Here is a 16,838-nt window from a genome sequence, read left to right on the forward strand (position 1 = left end):
TTTACTTAAAAAAATTAAAAAATGCTTATATCTATTCAATGAGAAGAATAGACCGTTTACAGACAAAGGCTGAGTACATAAAGATCCTTGATCCAGAGACATAATAAGCATTTTTTATTCCATGACGCGTTTCAGTATTATCCCTTTTGATGTTTTTTACACTTGATAAAGATGCCAGTCATGGAATAAAAAACACTTTTTATGTCTCTGGATCGAGGATCTTTATTTCAGTAGTGCAGCCTTAAACAGCCTCTTCTTGTCCAGTTTCCTGGTGGAGGTTAGGTGAGTGTATTACCTGGAACTATTGTATTTTTATATAAGGGTACCACCATGTGGACTGGTGCTCTGTTTCTCTACAGTTTCTAACTACAGTGCCTTGCGAAAATATTCGGCCCCCTGGAACTTTTCAACCTTTTCCCACATATCATGCTTCAAACATAAAGATACCAAATGTAAATTTTTGGTGCAGAATCAACAATAAGTGAAACACAATTGTGAAGTTGAACGAAATTTAATGGTAATTTTAATTTTTTGTGGAAATTCAAAAACTGAAAAGTGGGGCATGCAATATTATTCGGCCCCTTTTACTTTCAGTGCAGCAAACTCACTCCAGAAGTTCATTGTGGATCTCTGAATGATCCAATGTTGTCCTTAATGCCTAATGAAGAAAAAATAATCCACCTGTGTGTAATCAAGTCTCCGTATAAATGCACCTGCTCTGTGATAGTCTCAGGGTTCTGTTTGAAGCACAGAGAGCATCATGAAGACCAAGGAACACAACAGTCAGGTCCGTGATACTGTTGTGGAGAAGTTTAAAGCCGGATTTGGATACAAAATGATTTCCAAAACTTTAAGCATCCCAAGGAGCAATGTGCAAGCGATCATATTGAAATGGAAGGAGTATCATACCTCTGCAAATCTACCAAGACCCGGCCGTCCCTCTAAACTTTCATCTCAAACAAGGAGAAGACTGATCAGAGATGCAGCCAAGAGGCCTATGATCACTCTGGATGAACTGCAGAGATCTACAGCTGAGGTGGGACAGTGTGTCCATAGGACAACAATCAGTCGTACACTGCACAAATCTGGCCTTTATAGAAGAGTGGCAAGAAGAAAGCCATTTCTCAAAGATATCCATAAAAAGTGTTGTTTAAAGTTTGCAACAAGCTACCTGGGAGACACACCAAACATGTGGAAGAAGGTGCTCTGGTCAGATGAAACCAAAATCTAACTTTTTGGTAACAATGCCAAACAATATGTTTGGCGTAAAGGCAACACAGCTCATCACCCTGAACACACCATCCCCACTGTCAAACATGGTGGTGGCAGCATCATGGTTTGGGTCTGCTTTTCTTCAGCAGGGACAGGGAAGATGGTTAAAATTCATGGGAAGATGGATGGAGCCAAATACAGGACCATTCTTGTAGAAAACCTGTTGGAGTCTGCAAAGGCCTGAGACTGGGACGGAGATTTGTCTTCCAACAAGACAATGATCCCAAACATAAAGCAAAATCTACAATTGAAAGGTTTACAAATAAACGTATCCAGGTGTTAGAATGGCCAAGTCAAGTCCAGACCTCAATCCAATCGAGAATCTGTGGAAAGAGCTGAAAACTGCTGTTCACAAACGATCTCCATCAAACCTCACTGAGCTCGAGCTGTTTGCCAAGGAGGAATGGGCAAGAATTTCAGTCTCTCGATGTACAAAACTGATAGAGACATACCCCAAGCGGCTTCCAGCTGTATTCGCAGTAAAAGATGGCGCAACAAAGTATTAAGTTAAAGGGGCCGGAAAATATTGCACCCCCACTTTTCAGTTTTTGAATTTCCACAAAAATTTAAAATAAACAATAAATTTCGTTCAACTTCACAATTGTGTTCCACTTCTTCACCAAAAATTTTCATTTGGTATCTTTATGTTTGAAGCGTGATATGTGGGAAAAGGTTGAAAAGTTCCAGGGGGGTGAATACTTTCGCGAGGCATTATATTTATATTCAAGAACACCCTCCTTACCAACTCTATCCAGCTGTGATCTCTTGGAAAGGTAGGTTACAAACCCTTAACCCCTTTCTGGCATTGGACGTACTATCCTGTCGAGGTGGGGTGGGCCCGTATGACCACTGACGGGATAGTACGTCATATGCGATCGGCCGGGTGTCAGCTGACTATCGCAGCTGACATCCGGCACTATGTGCCAGGAGCGGTCAAGGACCGCCTCCAGCACATTAACCCCCGGCACACTGCGATCAAACATGATCGCAGTGTTCCGACGGTATAGGGAAGCATCGCGCAGGGAGGGGGCTCCCTGCGTGCTTCCCTGAGACCCCCGGAGCAACGCGATGTGATCACGTTGCTCCGAGGGTCTCTTACCTCCTCCTCCCTGCGGCAGGCCCGGATCCAAGATGGCTGTGGCATCCGGGTCCTGCAGGGAGGTGGCTTCACAGCGCCTGCTCAGAGCAGGCGCCGGGAAGCCTCCAGGATCTGTGCACTTCAGATCGCCAATCTGACACAGTGCACAGCAAAGTGTCAGATCGGTGATCTTACACTATAACATCATGCCCCCCCGGGGCAATGTTATAGTGTAAAAAAAAAAAATTTCACGTGTAAAAAAAAAATTCCCCCCAAAAATGCAAAAAAAAATAATATATTGTTCCTATAAATACATTTCTTTATCTAAATAAAAAAAACAATAAAAGTACACATATTTAGTATCGCCGCGTCCGTAGTGACCCGACCTATAAAACTGTCCCACTAGTTAACCCCTTCAGTTAACACCGTAAAAAAAAAAAAAAAAAAAAAAAAAAAAAACGAGGCAAAAAAACAACGCTTTATTATCATACCACCAAATAAAAAGTGGAACAACACGCGATCAAAAAGACGGATATAAATATCCATGGTACCACTGAAAACGTCATCTTGTCCCGCAAAAAACGAGATGCCATACAGCGTCATCAAAGAACAAAATAAAAAAGTTATAGTCCTCAGAATAAAGCGATGCAAAAATAATTTTTTTTTCTATAAAATAGTTTTTATCGTATAAAAGCGCCAAAACATAAAAAAATGATATAAATGAGGTATCGCTGTAATCGTACTGAGCCGAAGAATAAAACTGTTTTATCCATTTTACCAATTGCGGAACGGTATAAACGCCTCCCCCAAAAGAAATTCATGAATAGCTGGTTTTTGGTCATTCTGCCTCACAAAAATCGGAATAAAAAGCGATCAAAAAATGTCACGTGCCCGAAAATGTTACCAATAAAAACATCAACTCGTCCCGCAAAAAACAAGACCTGACATGACTCTGTGGACCAAAATATGGAAAAATTATAGCTTTCAAAATGTGGTAACACAAAAAATATTTTTTGCAATAAAAAGCGTCTTTCAGTGTGTGACGGCTGCCAATCATAAAAATCTGCTAAAAAACCCGCTATTAAAGTAAATCAAACCCCCCTTCATCACCCCCTTAGTTAGCGAAAAATTGAAAAATTAAACAAATGTATTTATTTCCATTTTCCCATTAGGGTTAGGGCTAGGGTTAGGGCTAGGAATAGGGCTAGGGTTAGGGCTAAGGTTAGGGCTAGGGTTAGGGTTGGGGCTAGGGTTAAGGCTACAGTTAGGGTTGGGGCTAAAGTTAGGGTTAGGGTTGGGGCTAAAGTTAGGGTTAGAGTTTGGATTACATTTACGGTTGGGAATAGGGTTGGGATTAGGGTTAGGGGTGTGTCAGGGTTAGGGTGTGGTTAGGGTTACCGTTGGGATTAGGGTTTGGGATGTGTTTGGATTAGGGTTTCCGTTATAATTGGGGTTTTTTTCACTGTTTAGGCACATCAGGGGCTCTCCAAACGCAACATGGCATCCAATCTCAATTCCAGCCAATTCTGCGTTGAAAAAGTAAAACAGTGCTCCTTCCCTTCCGAGCTCTCCCGTGCGCCCAAACAACTTTTGGGGTCCAATTTCTCCTGTTACCCTTGGGAAAATACAAAACAGGGGGCTAAAAAATAATTTTTGTGGAAAAAAAAAGATTTTTTATTTTCACGGCTCTGCGTTATAAACTGTAGTGAAACACTTTGGGGGTTCAAAGTTCTCACAACACATCTAGATAAGTTCCTTGGGGGGTCTAGTTTCCAATATGGGGTCACTTGTGGGGGGTTTCTACTGTTTAGGTACATTAGGGGCTCTGCAAATGCAATGTGATGCCTGCAGACCAATCCATCTAAGTCTGCATTCCAAATGACGCTCCTTCCCTTCCGAGCTCTGCCATGCGCTCAAACGGTGGTTCCCCCCCACACATGGGGTATCAGCATACTCAGGACAAATTGGACAACAACTTTTGGCATCTAATTTCAACTGTTACCCTTGGAAAAATACAAAACTTGGGGCTAAAATATAATTTTTGTGGAAAAAAAAAATAATTTTTATTTTCATGGCTCTGCGTTATGAACTGTAGTGAAACACTTGGGGTTCAAAGCTCTCACAACACATCTAGATGAGTTCCTTAGGGGGTCTACTTTCCAAAATGGTGTCACTTGTGGGGGGTTTCAATGTTTAGGCACATCAGTGGCTCTCCAAACACAACCTGGCGTCCCATCTCTATTCCTGTCAATTTTGCATTGAATAGTCAAACGGCGCTCCTTCCCTTCTGAGCTCTCCCATGCGCCTAAACAGTGGTTTACCCCCACATATGGGGTAACAGTGTACTCAGGACAAATTGTACAACAACTTTTGGGGTCCAATTTCTTCTCTTACCCTTGGGAAAATAAAAAATCGGGGGAGAAAATATCATTTTTGTGAAAAAATATGATTTTTTATTTTTACGGCTCTGCATTATAAACTTCTGTGAATCACTTAATGGGTCAAAGTGCTCACCACACATCTAGATAAGTTCCTTAGGGGGTCTACTTTCCAAAATGGTGTCATTTGTGGGGGGTTTCAATGTTTAGGTACATCAGGGGCTCTCCAAACGCAACATGGCTGTTGTGAATTCTGCTTTTGGGTTCCCTCCGGTGGTGGTAGGTGGTAATGCAGTTGTCCCTGAGTTGCAGTCCTGGTCAGGTGTTTCTGCTGATTGCAGTTCTGACTGGGGTATTTAGGTGTGCAGGATCCATTAGTCCTTGCCAGTTGTCAATTGTTGTTGGTAGGTGTTGGACCTCTGCCTGGTTCCTCCTGCCTTTCTGCCAAATCAGCAAAGATAAGTGTCTGGTTTTTTTTTTCTGTGGCACACATGCTGTGTGCTTCATGATTCAGTGCTATTCTTTTGTGTTTTCTTGTCCAGCTTAGATTGTGTCAGTATTTTCTCAGTCTTGTTGGATTCTCTGGAGTGGCAGATATACATTCCATGTCTTTAGTTAGATTGTGGAACTTTTTGTATTATCTGCTGTGGATATTTTTGGAAGGGTTTTAATACTGACCGCTTAGTATTCTGTCCTATCCTTTCCTATTTAGCTAGAGTGGCCTCTTTTGCAAAATCTTGTTTTCTGCCTGCGTGTGTCTTTTCTTCTCCTACTCACAGTCAATATTCGTAGGGGCTGCCTATCTTTGGGGTTCTGCTCTGAGGCAAGGTAGTATTCCTATTTCCATCTATAGGGGTATTTAGTCCTCCGGCTGTGTCGAGGTGTCTAGGGTTTGTTAGGCACACCCCACGGCTACTTCTAGTTGCGGTGTTAGTTCAGGATCTGCGGTCAGTATAGTTTCCACCTACTCCAGAGAAAGTTTCATGCGGCTCAAAGGTCAACGGATCATAACACATGGCGTCCCATCTCAATTCCAGTCAATTTTGCATTGAAAAGTCAAATGGCGCTCCTTCGCTTCCGAGCTCTACCATGCGCCCAAACAGTGGTTTACCCCCACATATGGGGTATCGGCGTACTCAGGACAAATTGTAAAACACTTTTGTGGTCCATTTTCTCCTGTTACCCTTGGTAAAATAAAACAAATAGGAGCTGAAATAAATTTTTTGTGAAAAAAAGTTAAATGTTCATTTTTATTTAAACATTCCAAAAATTCCTGTGAAACACCTGAAGGGTTAATAAACTTCTTGAATGTGGTTTTGAGCACCTTGAGGGGTGCAGTTTTTAGAATGGTGTCACACTTGGTTATTTTCTATCATATAGACCCCTCAAAATGACTTCAAATGAGATGTGGTCCCTAAAAAAAAATGGTGTTGTAAAAATGAGAAATTGCTGGTCAACTTTTAACCCTTATAACTCCCTAACAAAAAAAAAATTTGGTTCCAAAATTGTGCTGATGTAAAGTAGACATGTGGGAAATGTTACTTATTAAGTATATTGTGTGACATATCTCTGTGATTTTATTGCATAAAAATTCTAAGATGGAAAATTGCAAAATTTTCAAAATTTTCGCCAAATTTCCGTTTTTTTCACAAATAAACACAGGTAATATCAAAGAAATGTTATCACTGTCATGAAGTACAATATGTCATGAGAAAACAGTGTCAGAATCACTGGGATCTGTTGAAGCGTTCCAAAGTTATAACCTCATAAAGGGACAGTGGTCAGAATTGTAAAAATTTGCCCTGTCATTAACGTGCAAACCACCCTTGGGGGCAAAGGGGTTAAAAGGGTAATCCCATCTCCAAGATCATATCCTATTATGTAGTAGGCGTAAGAATAATAATATTGGCAAATACCTCCAATTTAGAATTTTGCATAGTTCTTCTGATAAGCTATGTCTCTTACCCCATGTGCAGAGAATTGTAGTATGTTTAACTTTTTTTGGCAGGTCGTGAAAGAAAGAATGTCATAGTATTCAAAGGATACATAAGAAATTGGGTCATCACAAGTAAATAATACTGTATAAATCATTACAAATTATAGGGGTCTTCCCAGAAACGGAGATGTCATTGCTGGGAAAAAACACTCCGCTGTCCGATGGGCGAGGAGTGAGAGGGTAAACTCTGGGGAAAGGAGAGAGAACAAACAAGTCGTGTCAGTACAACATATAGAAATAAGGAAACATATACACCCCATCCCGATTCTGCCCTAAATCCTAAGAGTGCGGAGACTGTAAGGCCACGTTCACACTTTGCGGCCTGCTCTGCGGGTTAATCCCGCAGCGGAATTGATAAATCTGCAGGGCAAAACCGCTGCGGTTATCCCAGCAGATTTATCGCGGTTTGTTCCGCGGTTTCCGCTGCGGGATTACTCCTATACTATTGATGCTGCATATGCAGCATCAATAGTAATGTAAAAAATAATAAAAATTGACTATACTCACCCTCTGACGTCGCGATCTCCTCGGTGCTGCAGGCGGCTGTGCCGACAAGGAACTTCGTGACGTCACGGTCATGTGACCACGGCGTCATCACGGTCATGTGACCGCGGCGTCATCACGGTCATGTGACCGCGACGTCACCACAGGTCCTGCAAGCACAGCAACTGAGACCGGACGCCGCGGGCAGCGCTGAGAGGTGAGTATAGCATTATTTTTTCTTTTCTTTTTTTTACACCAAAATATGGTTTCCAGGGCCTAGAGGAGAGTCTCCTCTCCTCCACCCCGGGTACCATCGGCACATTATCCGCTTAACTTCCCGCAACGTGGGCACAGCCCCATGCGGAAAGTGAGTGGATCAATGCATTTCTATGGGTGCAGAATCGCTGCGATTCTGCACCAAGAAGTGACATGCTCCTTCTTTTTTTCCGCAGAAAAGCCGTGCGGCTTTTTCCGCGGAAATCCGCAGCGTGGGCACAGCAGGTTTTGTTTTCCATAGGGTAACATTGTACTGTACCCTGTATGGAAAACTGCTGCGGATCCGCAGTGTCAAATCCGCTGCGGATCTGCGGCAAAACCCGCAAAGTGTGAACATAGCCTAAGGCCGAGAGTGGAAATGACGGAGGAATCGGCTGCAGCAAAATCCGCATTGGAGCACAGTGCCATCTGCAAAAAGCGCAGAGATGATTGGAGACCAGAAATAAACCAGAGCCAAAAAAATAAATAAAAGCCCTATTTGGCTGAAAAGCTTTTAATGTGCTTTTAATATTTTTAATAAACAAGACACAAACACAGAGGAGGACAGGGGCGCTTTCATGGGCAGGTGTGTCAGTCTGCTGGTCCCAGTATAGTAACCGCACTGGAGGTCGTCAGTAATTATAAGGTCTGTGCCTCTGCATCACCCTGAAAAATCAAATCAAGGCACAAATTAGAGAGTCTTGGAAGTTTACCCCTTAATTCCTCATCCTACGAATGGAGGGTAAAAGGACACGTGGAGACACGGCGAGACGTCTCACCTGTGCTCGGACTCCTTGCTGAGGAAATTATCCAGCTTCGGGCCATGTCGTCCCAGTGGGTCATCCGGGATCATGAAAATGTCCCCAACAAATGTGAACTGTAATAATCTGAAGAGATAGAAAAAACACGAAACTGAGAAATCTGCGGAGTCCACACCGAGACACTAGCGTCCGGTAACGGCACAGGGCCGGGTACAATATCTGCTGATCACGCTCGGATCCTCTGCCCACCCGCCTCCTCTGCCCGCCCGCCTCTGGGTGCAGAGTGAGCAGAGGAGGTATAACCCTGACTGCAGCAGAGGTAACACTGTGCAGGATCCGCAGCACGGAGGCGGCGGGGCACTACATCCATTCTCAGGATCAGTAAGCGCTGACGTATCCGATCAATATCCCACCAGGAGGATGATTAGTTAGTACGGGGCAACGAGACGACGCCATGGGGGGAGAGGTACGTGCTGACGCCATGAGGGTGGGGGGAGAGATACGTGCCCATGCCACGAGGGTGGGGGGAGAGATAAGTGCCGACGCCACGGGGGTGGGAGGAGAGATACGTGCCGACGCCACGGGGGTGGGAGGAGAGATACGTGCCGACGCCACGGGGGTGGGGGGAGAGATACGTGCCGACGCCAAGAGGGTGGGGGGAGAGATACGTGCCGACACCAAGAGGGTGGGGGGAGAGATACGTGCTGATGCCTAGAGGGTGGGGGGAGAGATACGTGCTGATGCCAAGAGGGTGGGAGGAAACATACGTGCCGACGCCACGGGGGTGGGGGGAGAGATACGTGCCGACGCAATGAGGGTGGGGGGAGAGATACGTGCCAACGCCACGAGTGTGGGGGGAAACATACGTGCCAATGCCATGGGGGTGGGGGGAGAGATACGTGCGAAGACCTACACACCTGTCATCGTGAGAGCAGATTCGGGAGCCCAGCACGGTCCTTGAGGGGGTGAACGATAGGATTCCCAGCTCTTCCAGCTGCTGGAGGAAGTGCTGCTCTGTAGAAATGTAGAAAGGGAAACACAATGGTCATGTGTTAGTACGGCTGCAATTAAAGGGGCCATCCACGATATATATACTGACAACCTATTGAAGGTAATGGGCTGGGCTGCAGTTCCTGAGAATAGCCACTACACAGTGTTTGGCGCTGTTGTGTTCACCATCTACATCCAGGAACTGCAATCGGGTGATTGGTCGAAATGTCAGACCACGGACCCCCCACTACCTTTGTACTGAAGACCACTGGAAGGAAGTAGGGGTGGAGGGGTGCAGAGGGTCTCGCACAGCTTATTCTGCTTTCCTTCCACACATGCACGCTCACTGGAGTGTGTACCGGGTGTACACATCTGGGGCTGTAATGAAGAAAGAGCTCACAGACCTTACACACACATCAGTGACATGTGACGGCGCCCGTTACCTGTAATGTTGGGGTCTCACTTCGTCCTCCACTGAGGAACAAACACTGTTATATTCCGGTGTCCTTTATTCCAGAAATATTCTACGGCGATCGCGATTCCCCGACAGGAAAAGAACTTATGTAACCCGTGACTGCAAGAAGTAGACCCCATAATCAGAAAGTGTGAGACAATCGCCCCGCTACCACACCCCAAAAGCGCCCCGCTGCCACATCCGGCTGCACCCCAAAAGCGCCCCCGCTGCCACATCCGGCTGCACCCCAAAAGCGCCCCACTCCCACATCCGTCAGCACCCTAAGAGCTCCCAGCTTCCACATCAGGCTGCACCCTAAGAGCTCCCAGCTTCCACATCAGGCTGCACCCCAAGAGCTCCCCCCCACCCGGCTGCACCCTAAGAGCGCCCCACTTCCACATCCGGCTGCACCCCAACAGCACCCCGCTTCCACATCCAGCTGCACCCTAAGAGCGCCCTGCTGCCAAATCCGCCACCGCCCTGAGTGTACCCCGCTGCCACATCCCGTGACATCCTGAGAGTGCCCTGCTGCAACATCCTGTGGTGTCCTGAAAGCGCCCCACTGCGACATCCGGTGGGACCCCGAGAAAGCATCGCATACATCTGGCAGTGTCCTGAGTGCGGTGTCCTGCGACATCCAGCAGCGCCCCGAGAGAGACCCGCTGCAACATCAGGCGACATCTTACATCTGATACACAATACGGGTATTTCGTGCTAAAAGCTTACCAAGTTGCTTTTGTTATTTTTAAGTTTTGGCACAGATACTTAAAAAAAATTGGTGTAATAAGTTGCATAAAACACTGATAAATTTTCTGCCCAAATTTAAGACAAAGATATGTCACAATAAAAACAAAATCCTGGGTGCAAATGTAATGATAGATGCCCCCCCAACCACCCAGTTCAAGTTATCACTACAGCCCCGCACAGGAATATAACGAGCGCTGCTCCAGCCCCGCACAGGAATATAACGAGCGCTGCTCCAGCCCCGCACAGGAATATAACGAGCGCTGCTCCAGCCCCGCACAGGAATATAACGAGCGCTGCTCCAGCCCCGCACAGGAATATAACGAGCGCTGCTCCAGCCCCGCACAGGAATATAACGAGCGCTGCTCCAGCCCCGCACAGGAATATATGGAGCGCTGCTCCAGCCCCGCACAGGAATATAACGAGCGCTGCTCCAGCCCCGCACAGGAATATATCGAGCGCTGCTCCAGCCCCGCACAGGAATATAACGAGCGCTGCTCCAGCCCCGCACAGGAATATAGCGAGCGCTGCTCCAGCCCCGCACAGGAATATAACGAGCGCTGCTCCAGCCTCGCACAGGAATATAACGAGCGCTGCTCCAGCCTCGCACAGGAATGTAACGAGCGCTGCTCCAGCCTCGCACAGGAATATAACGAGCGCTGCTCCAGCCCCGCACAGGAATATAACAAGTGCTGCTCCTGCATTGCACAGTAATATAACGAGCGCTGCTCCTGCATTGCACAGTAATATAATGAGTACTGCTCCTGCATTGCACAATAATATAACGAACGCTGCTCCTGCACAGTAATATAATGAGCGCTGCTCCTGACATGCACTGTAATTCACCCACCAGTCTGGTAACAAGCACTGACCTGATAGCGACGTTGCTCCCATCGATGATTATGTGTTTCAGGTCCACTCTCCCCGGCTCATTTTTTAGCTCCAGCCTATAGGGGGTCTTGATGGAGTTGAGGTATATCTGCACCCCGGTCACCGGCGGGTTGTACTTCTCTGGTCTCACAGATGCCGAGGGCTTCACGTCACTCTGCACAGGTTTCGGTGGATGGGTAGAATTGAAGCATTTTATGGGAATCTGTTTTGTTACCTGCGGCCATGGGAGGACGTTGGAAGGTCCCGGTGTGTCTGGGATTACGATGATATTATTCCTTGGAGGGCTGGAGGCACCTCTTGCAACAAAAGTAAAATTCTTTGGTAAACTACCTTCCGTTCTGGATACTTGAGTCTGAAGTCTTTGAGTAGCTGTTGGGTTGTTCTTCATGACGTTCCCCAAGTCCTCATTGCCGGCTGTGCGTGTCCTGACCGGATCCTCCATCACCTCCTGCCTCAGCTTAGATGCATTACCGTCTTTAGCATTTTGCCGTCTCTCAATATTTGCCGTCGGCACCTTGTTGCTTTCTTTTTTTATCTCATCAAGAAGTTTTAAGAGCTCCTCGGACTGCCCCAGCTCACGGATAACCTTCTCAACCACCTCCTTGGAATATCCCATGTTCTTGAAAAAGTTTACAAGGATCTTGTACTCGGATTCGGAGCTTATGGGATCATCTTCGTCCATGTCGATCAACGAGTCTTCGCTAGAGTCAGCCATCAGATCTATGATGGGCAAGTTGGTAGTGGCGGCGCTGGCACTTGAGACGGGACCGTCTTTCTGGATGCAGTCTAAGGAGAACGGCTTCTTCGGACATCGATCTTCATTCTCGGAGCATCGCCTCTTTGTGGACAATCTGTCCTGTTGGGTGAGCGACATGAGTGCGGGATGAGCTGCTGTCTCGGGTACACTGGAAAACACAGAATCCAGCTGGCTGGTCAACTCCGTTACGGGGGCCCGAGGTTTTTTTCTAGATGTTTCTGTGCACGGACTACTACGTGTCTTAGCATTGGTAATAACTGCGGCAATCTCCTGATCGGCGTCACAAGATTGATCCTCCAACGTGAGGTTCAGCAGCTCCTCCTTTAAGGCGCTGGGCAGTGACAATAAGTCCATGGTGTACTTATCTGCATTGGCCTCCACAAAACATTTAAACCTCTTTTTCACTTCCAGTTCTCGGCTTTGGGGTAAACTTTCATTATTTTTAAAAAGTCTTACAAACTGCTGGATGTGACTCTGGGCCATAACCACGGGCTCTGTTCCTCCTTTAATACCGAGGAGTCCGATCTCCAACATGGTGATGTGGGCGCAAGTGTCCATAATCAGATGGTTCAGGAACAAACTCTGGGCCCCAGCAAATATACAATGCATCTCCTTGGGGTAGCTTTCCTTCCTCTCCATCTCAGGTTCACAAAGGCCTTCAATATATTCCTGCAAAAATAAAGAAAAAAGAAGAGTAAGATCCTCAGGTAAAGGCAGTGGTGCGGTGAGGGGGAGGTATAAAATCTCACCTCTCTATACCCCACAAGGTCAAAACGATCCGAGACGAAAGGAGCAGCTTCAACTAGCAATGAATGGCGGCCAGCACCTATGCAGAGCACAACAGTAGAAATGGCTGTCACCGGCTGCTGCGCTCTACATAGATGCAATTATAATATTGGCGAGAAATAAGTTATAAAAATCAGTTTGAAGAATAAAAAAGGATGAATGAATAAGGCGAGCATCGGCGGGACTCTCCGTCATTTCTCAGTATATCATGGAGCACGGTGTGGAGTTTCCCTGCGCTGTGACCCGACTCCGCACACTTCCCTCTGTCCGACCGCAGAAATCCACAACAACTTCCTGTATAGCAGAAACTTCCTCATAGCCCTCACTGGGATTTCCACACGTTATCAGGCACATTTCATATCTTGGCTCACACGACGTCCCGGTTAATGACTAATTCATCATTTGTTTATAGCCTTTACAGGAATCAGCACCAGGGAAGGACAAAGGGAAGAAGGCATCTTATTACCCAACCCTCAGGGTATTTTATAAATCAATGGGACCACACAGAGTCCGGCACTGATTTACAGTATTATCACTAATGTGTGTAGTGCGTTATACTCTGAGCATGACCCGAAGGCCACATTATCCCATCACTACAGAAACAGCAGACCAAAACCAAATCAGTAGGGTCCCAGCTCATGTACGTGATTGTCACCATACATCCCGAGAAGTGGTAAGCCACAGCTGTTCCCTCTCCACGCACACGCAGGCTCATCATACACATCTTCAGTAAGGCCAGTGTCACAATTGCGAGTGTGATGCGAGAAACTCGCGCCAAGTCTCTCGCATCAATACCCGGAACTGCCACCGGCACTCGGGACCGAAGCGTGCGGTTGCATGTATTTCTATACAGCCGCACACGCCGGTCCTGAGTGCGTCGACAGTGCCGTGTATTGATGTGCGAGTTTCTCGCATCACACTCACAAGTGTGACCCCGGCCTAAGGAATGCGGCATAAACCACTGCTATATGCATCCTGCCACCTCCTCCCCAGACCCCTCTCAGTCTGCCACCTCCTCCCCAGACCCCTCTCAGTCTGCCACCTCCTCCCCAGACCCCCCTCAGTCTGCCACCTCCTCCCCAGACCCCCCTCAGTCTGCCACCTCCTCCCCAGACCCCTCTCAGTCTGCCACCTCCTCCCCAGACCCCTCTCAGTCTGCCACCTCCTCCCCAGACCCCCCTCAGTCTGCCACCTCCTCCCCAGACCCCTCTCAGTCTGCCACCTCCTCCCCAGACCCCTCTCAGTCCGCCACCTCCTCCCCAGACCCCTCTCAGTTCGCCTTCTCCTCCCCAGACCCCTCTCAGTTCGCCTTCTCCTCCCCAGACCCCTCTCAGTCTGCCACCTCCTCCCCAGACCCCTCAGTCTGCCACCTCCTCCCCAGACCCCCCTCAGTCTGCCACCTCCTCCCCAGACCCCTCTCAGTCTGCCACCTCCTCCCCAGACCCCTCTCAGTCTGCCACCTCCTCCCCAGTCACCTCTAAGGGTACCGTTACACAAAACGATTTACCAACGATCACGACCAGCGATACGACCTGGCCGTGATCATTGGTAAGTCGTTGTGTGGTCGCTGGGGAGCTGTCACACAGACAGCTCTCCAGCGACCAACAGTGCCGAGGTCCCCGGGTAACCAGGGTAAACATTGGGTTACTAAGCGCAGGGCCGCGCTTAGTAACCCGATGTTTACCCTGGTTACCATCGTAAATGTAAAAAAAACCAAACAGTACATACTCACATTCCGGTGTCCGTCAGGGCCCTCGCCGTCTGCTTCCCGCACTGACTGACTGCCGGCCGTGAAGTGAAAGCAGAGCACAGCGGTGACGTGCGGCTTTTTCCGTGGAAATCCGCAGCGTGGGCACAGCAGGTTTTGTTTTCCATAGGGTAACATTGTACTGTACCCTGCATGGAAAACTGCTGCGGATCCGCAGTGTCAAATCCGCTGCGGATCTGCGGCAAAACCCGCAAAGTGTGAACATAGCCTAAGGCCGAGAGTGGAAATGACGGAGGAATCGGCTGCAGCAAAATCCGCATTGGAGCACAGTGCCATCTGCAAAAAGCGCAGAGATGATTGGAGACCAGAAATAAACCAGAGCCAAAAAAATAAATAAAAGCCCTATTTGGCTGAAAAGCTTTTAATGTGCTTTTAATATTTTTAATAAACAAGACACAAACACAGAGGAAGACAGGGGCGCTTTGATGGGCAGGTGTGTCAGTCTGCTGGTCCCAGTATAGTAACCGCACTGGAGGTCGTCAGTAATTATAAGGTCTGTGCCTCTGCATCACCCTGAAAAATCAAATCAAGGCACAAAATAGAGAGTCTTGGAAGTTTACCCCTTAATTCCTCATCCTACGAATGGAGGGTAAAAGGACACGTGGAGACACGGCGAGACGTCTCACCTGTGCTCGGACTCCTTGCTGAGGAAATTATCCAGCTTCGGGCCATGTCGTCCCAGTGGGTCATCCGGGATCATGAAAATGTCCCCAACAAATGTGAACTGTAATAATCTGAAGAGATAGAAAAAACACGAAACTGAGAAATCTGCGGAGTCCACACCGAGACACTAGCGTCCGGTAACGGCACAGGGCCGGGTACAATATCTGCTGATCACGCTCGGATCCTCTGCCCACCCGCCTCCTCTGCCCGCCTCTGGGTGCAGAGTGAGCAGAGGAGGTATAACCCTGACTGCAGCAGAGGTAACACTGTGCAGGATCCGCAGCACGGAGGCGGCGGGGCACTACATCCATTCTCAGGATCAGTAAGCGCTGACGTATCCGATCAATATCCCACCAATTACTAAAATGAAAAAACCTCGGATCTCCGCACCCAGAGAACAAGGAGCACCGACCTTTCCTTTATAATCTTGGTCCATGCCAGAGATTCTACCACAAACTCTCGGAGATTGTCATTTGTGACTATGATTCCTCCCGTCTTTTCAGCCAAGTGCAGCAGGAACCTGCAGGACAAGAAGAAATAGAGTTTACCCCGGAGCCGAACATCGCACGTCATACCCGAGACCCTAACGTGCGGATATCTAATGCACGGCTGCAGGAGGATGATTAGTTAGTACGGGGCAACGAGACGACGCCATGGGGGGAGAGGTACGTGCTGACGCCATGAGGGTGGGGGGAGAGATACGTGCCCATGCCACGAGGGTGGGGGGAGAGATAAGTGCCGACGCCACGGGGGTGGGAGGAGAGATACGTGCTGACGCCACGGGGGTGGGAGGAGAGATACGTGCCGACGCCACGAGGGTGGGGGGAGAGATACGTGCCGACGCCAAGAGGGTGGGGGGAGAGATACGTGCCGACGCCAAGAGGGTGGGGGGAGAGATACGTGCCGACGCCACGGGGGTGGGGGGAGAGATACGTGCCGACGCCATGAGGGTGGGGGGAGAGATACGTGCCAACGCCACGAGTGTGGGGGAAACATACGTGCCAATGCCATGGGTGTGGGGGGAGAGATACGTGCGAAGACCTACACACCTGTCATCGTGAGAGCAGATTCGGGAGCCCAGCACGGTCCTTGAGGGGGTGAACGATAGGATTCCCAGCTCTTCCAGCTGCTGGAGGAAGTGCTGCTCTGTAGAAATGTAGAAAGGGAAACACAATGGTCATGTGTTAGTACGGCTGCAATTAAAGGGGCCATCCACGATATATATACTGACAACCTATTGAAGGTAATGGGCTGGGCTGCAGTTCCTGAGAATAGCCACTACACAGTGTATGGCGCTGTTGTGTTCACCATCTACATCCAGGAACTGCAATCGGGTGATTGGTCGAAATGTCAGACCACGGACCCCCCACTACCTTTGTACTGAAGACCACTGGAAGGAAGTAGGGGTGGAGGGGTGCAGAGGGTCTCGCACAGCTTATTCTGCTTTCCTTCCACACATGCACGCTCACTGGAGTGTGTACCGGGTGTACACATCTGGGGCTGTAATGAAGAAAGAGCTCACAGACCTTACACACACATCAGTGACATGTGACGGCGCCCGT

General features: G+C 48.1%; 2 protein-coding genes across 2 annotated transcripts; both read right to left on the reverse strand.

The window, feature by feature from the left end:
- Window positions 1–9,656: 9,656 nt before the first annotated feature.
- Window positions 9,657–13,507, reverse strand: LOC143786259 (NEDD4-binding protein 1-like). The gene is made up of 3 exons (XM_077275536.1): window positions 13,490–13,507; window positions 11,284–12,812; window positions 9,657–9,787 (listed from the first exon to the last, which is right to left on the reverse strand). Exons 1-3 carry the CDS (start codon window positions 13,505–13,507, stop codon window positions 9,673–9,675), a joined length of 1,662 nt encoding a protein of 553 aa, XP_077131651.1. The 3' UTR covers window positions 9,657–9,672.
- Window positions 13,508–15,045: 1,538 nt separating this feature from the next.
- Window positions 15,046–16,447, reverse strand: LOC143786260 (NEDD4-binding protein 1-like; the record flags this gene model as incomplete). Its single annotated transcript, XM_077275537.1, has 3 exons — window positions 15,046–15,347; window positions 15,689–15,796; window positions 16,326–16,447. Coding segments are annotated over 3 exons (342 nt in total), but the record flags the coding sequence as incomplete, so codon positions are not given.
- Between the last annotated feature and the right edge of the window lie 391 nt (window positions 16,448–16,838).

This window comes from Ranitomeya variabilis, chromosome 7 (genome assembly GCF_051348905.1).
Source record: "Ranitomeya variabilis isolate aRanVar5 chromosome 7, aRanVar5.hap1, whole genome shotgun sequence".
NCBI classification, from domain to species: Eukaryota; Metazoa; Chordata; class Amphibia; order Anura; family Dendrobatidae; genus Ranitomeya; species Ranitomeya variabilis.

Excerpts from the sequence above, each read along its gene's own strand:
- LOC143786259 (XM_077275536.1), bottom strand. Across the intron at positions 9,788-11,283 it reads GGGAGCAACGTCGCTATCAG|TCACGGGTTACATAAGTTCT; the intron begins GTCAGTGCTTGT and ends TACTTCTTGCAG.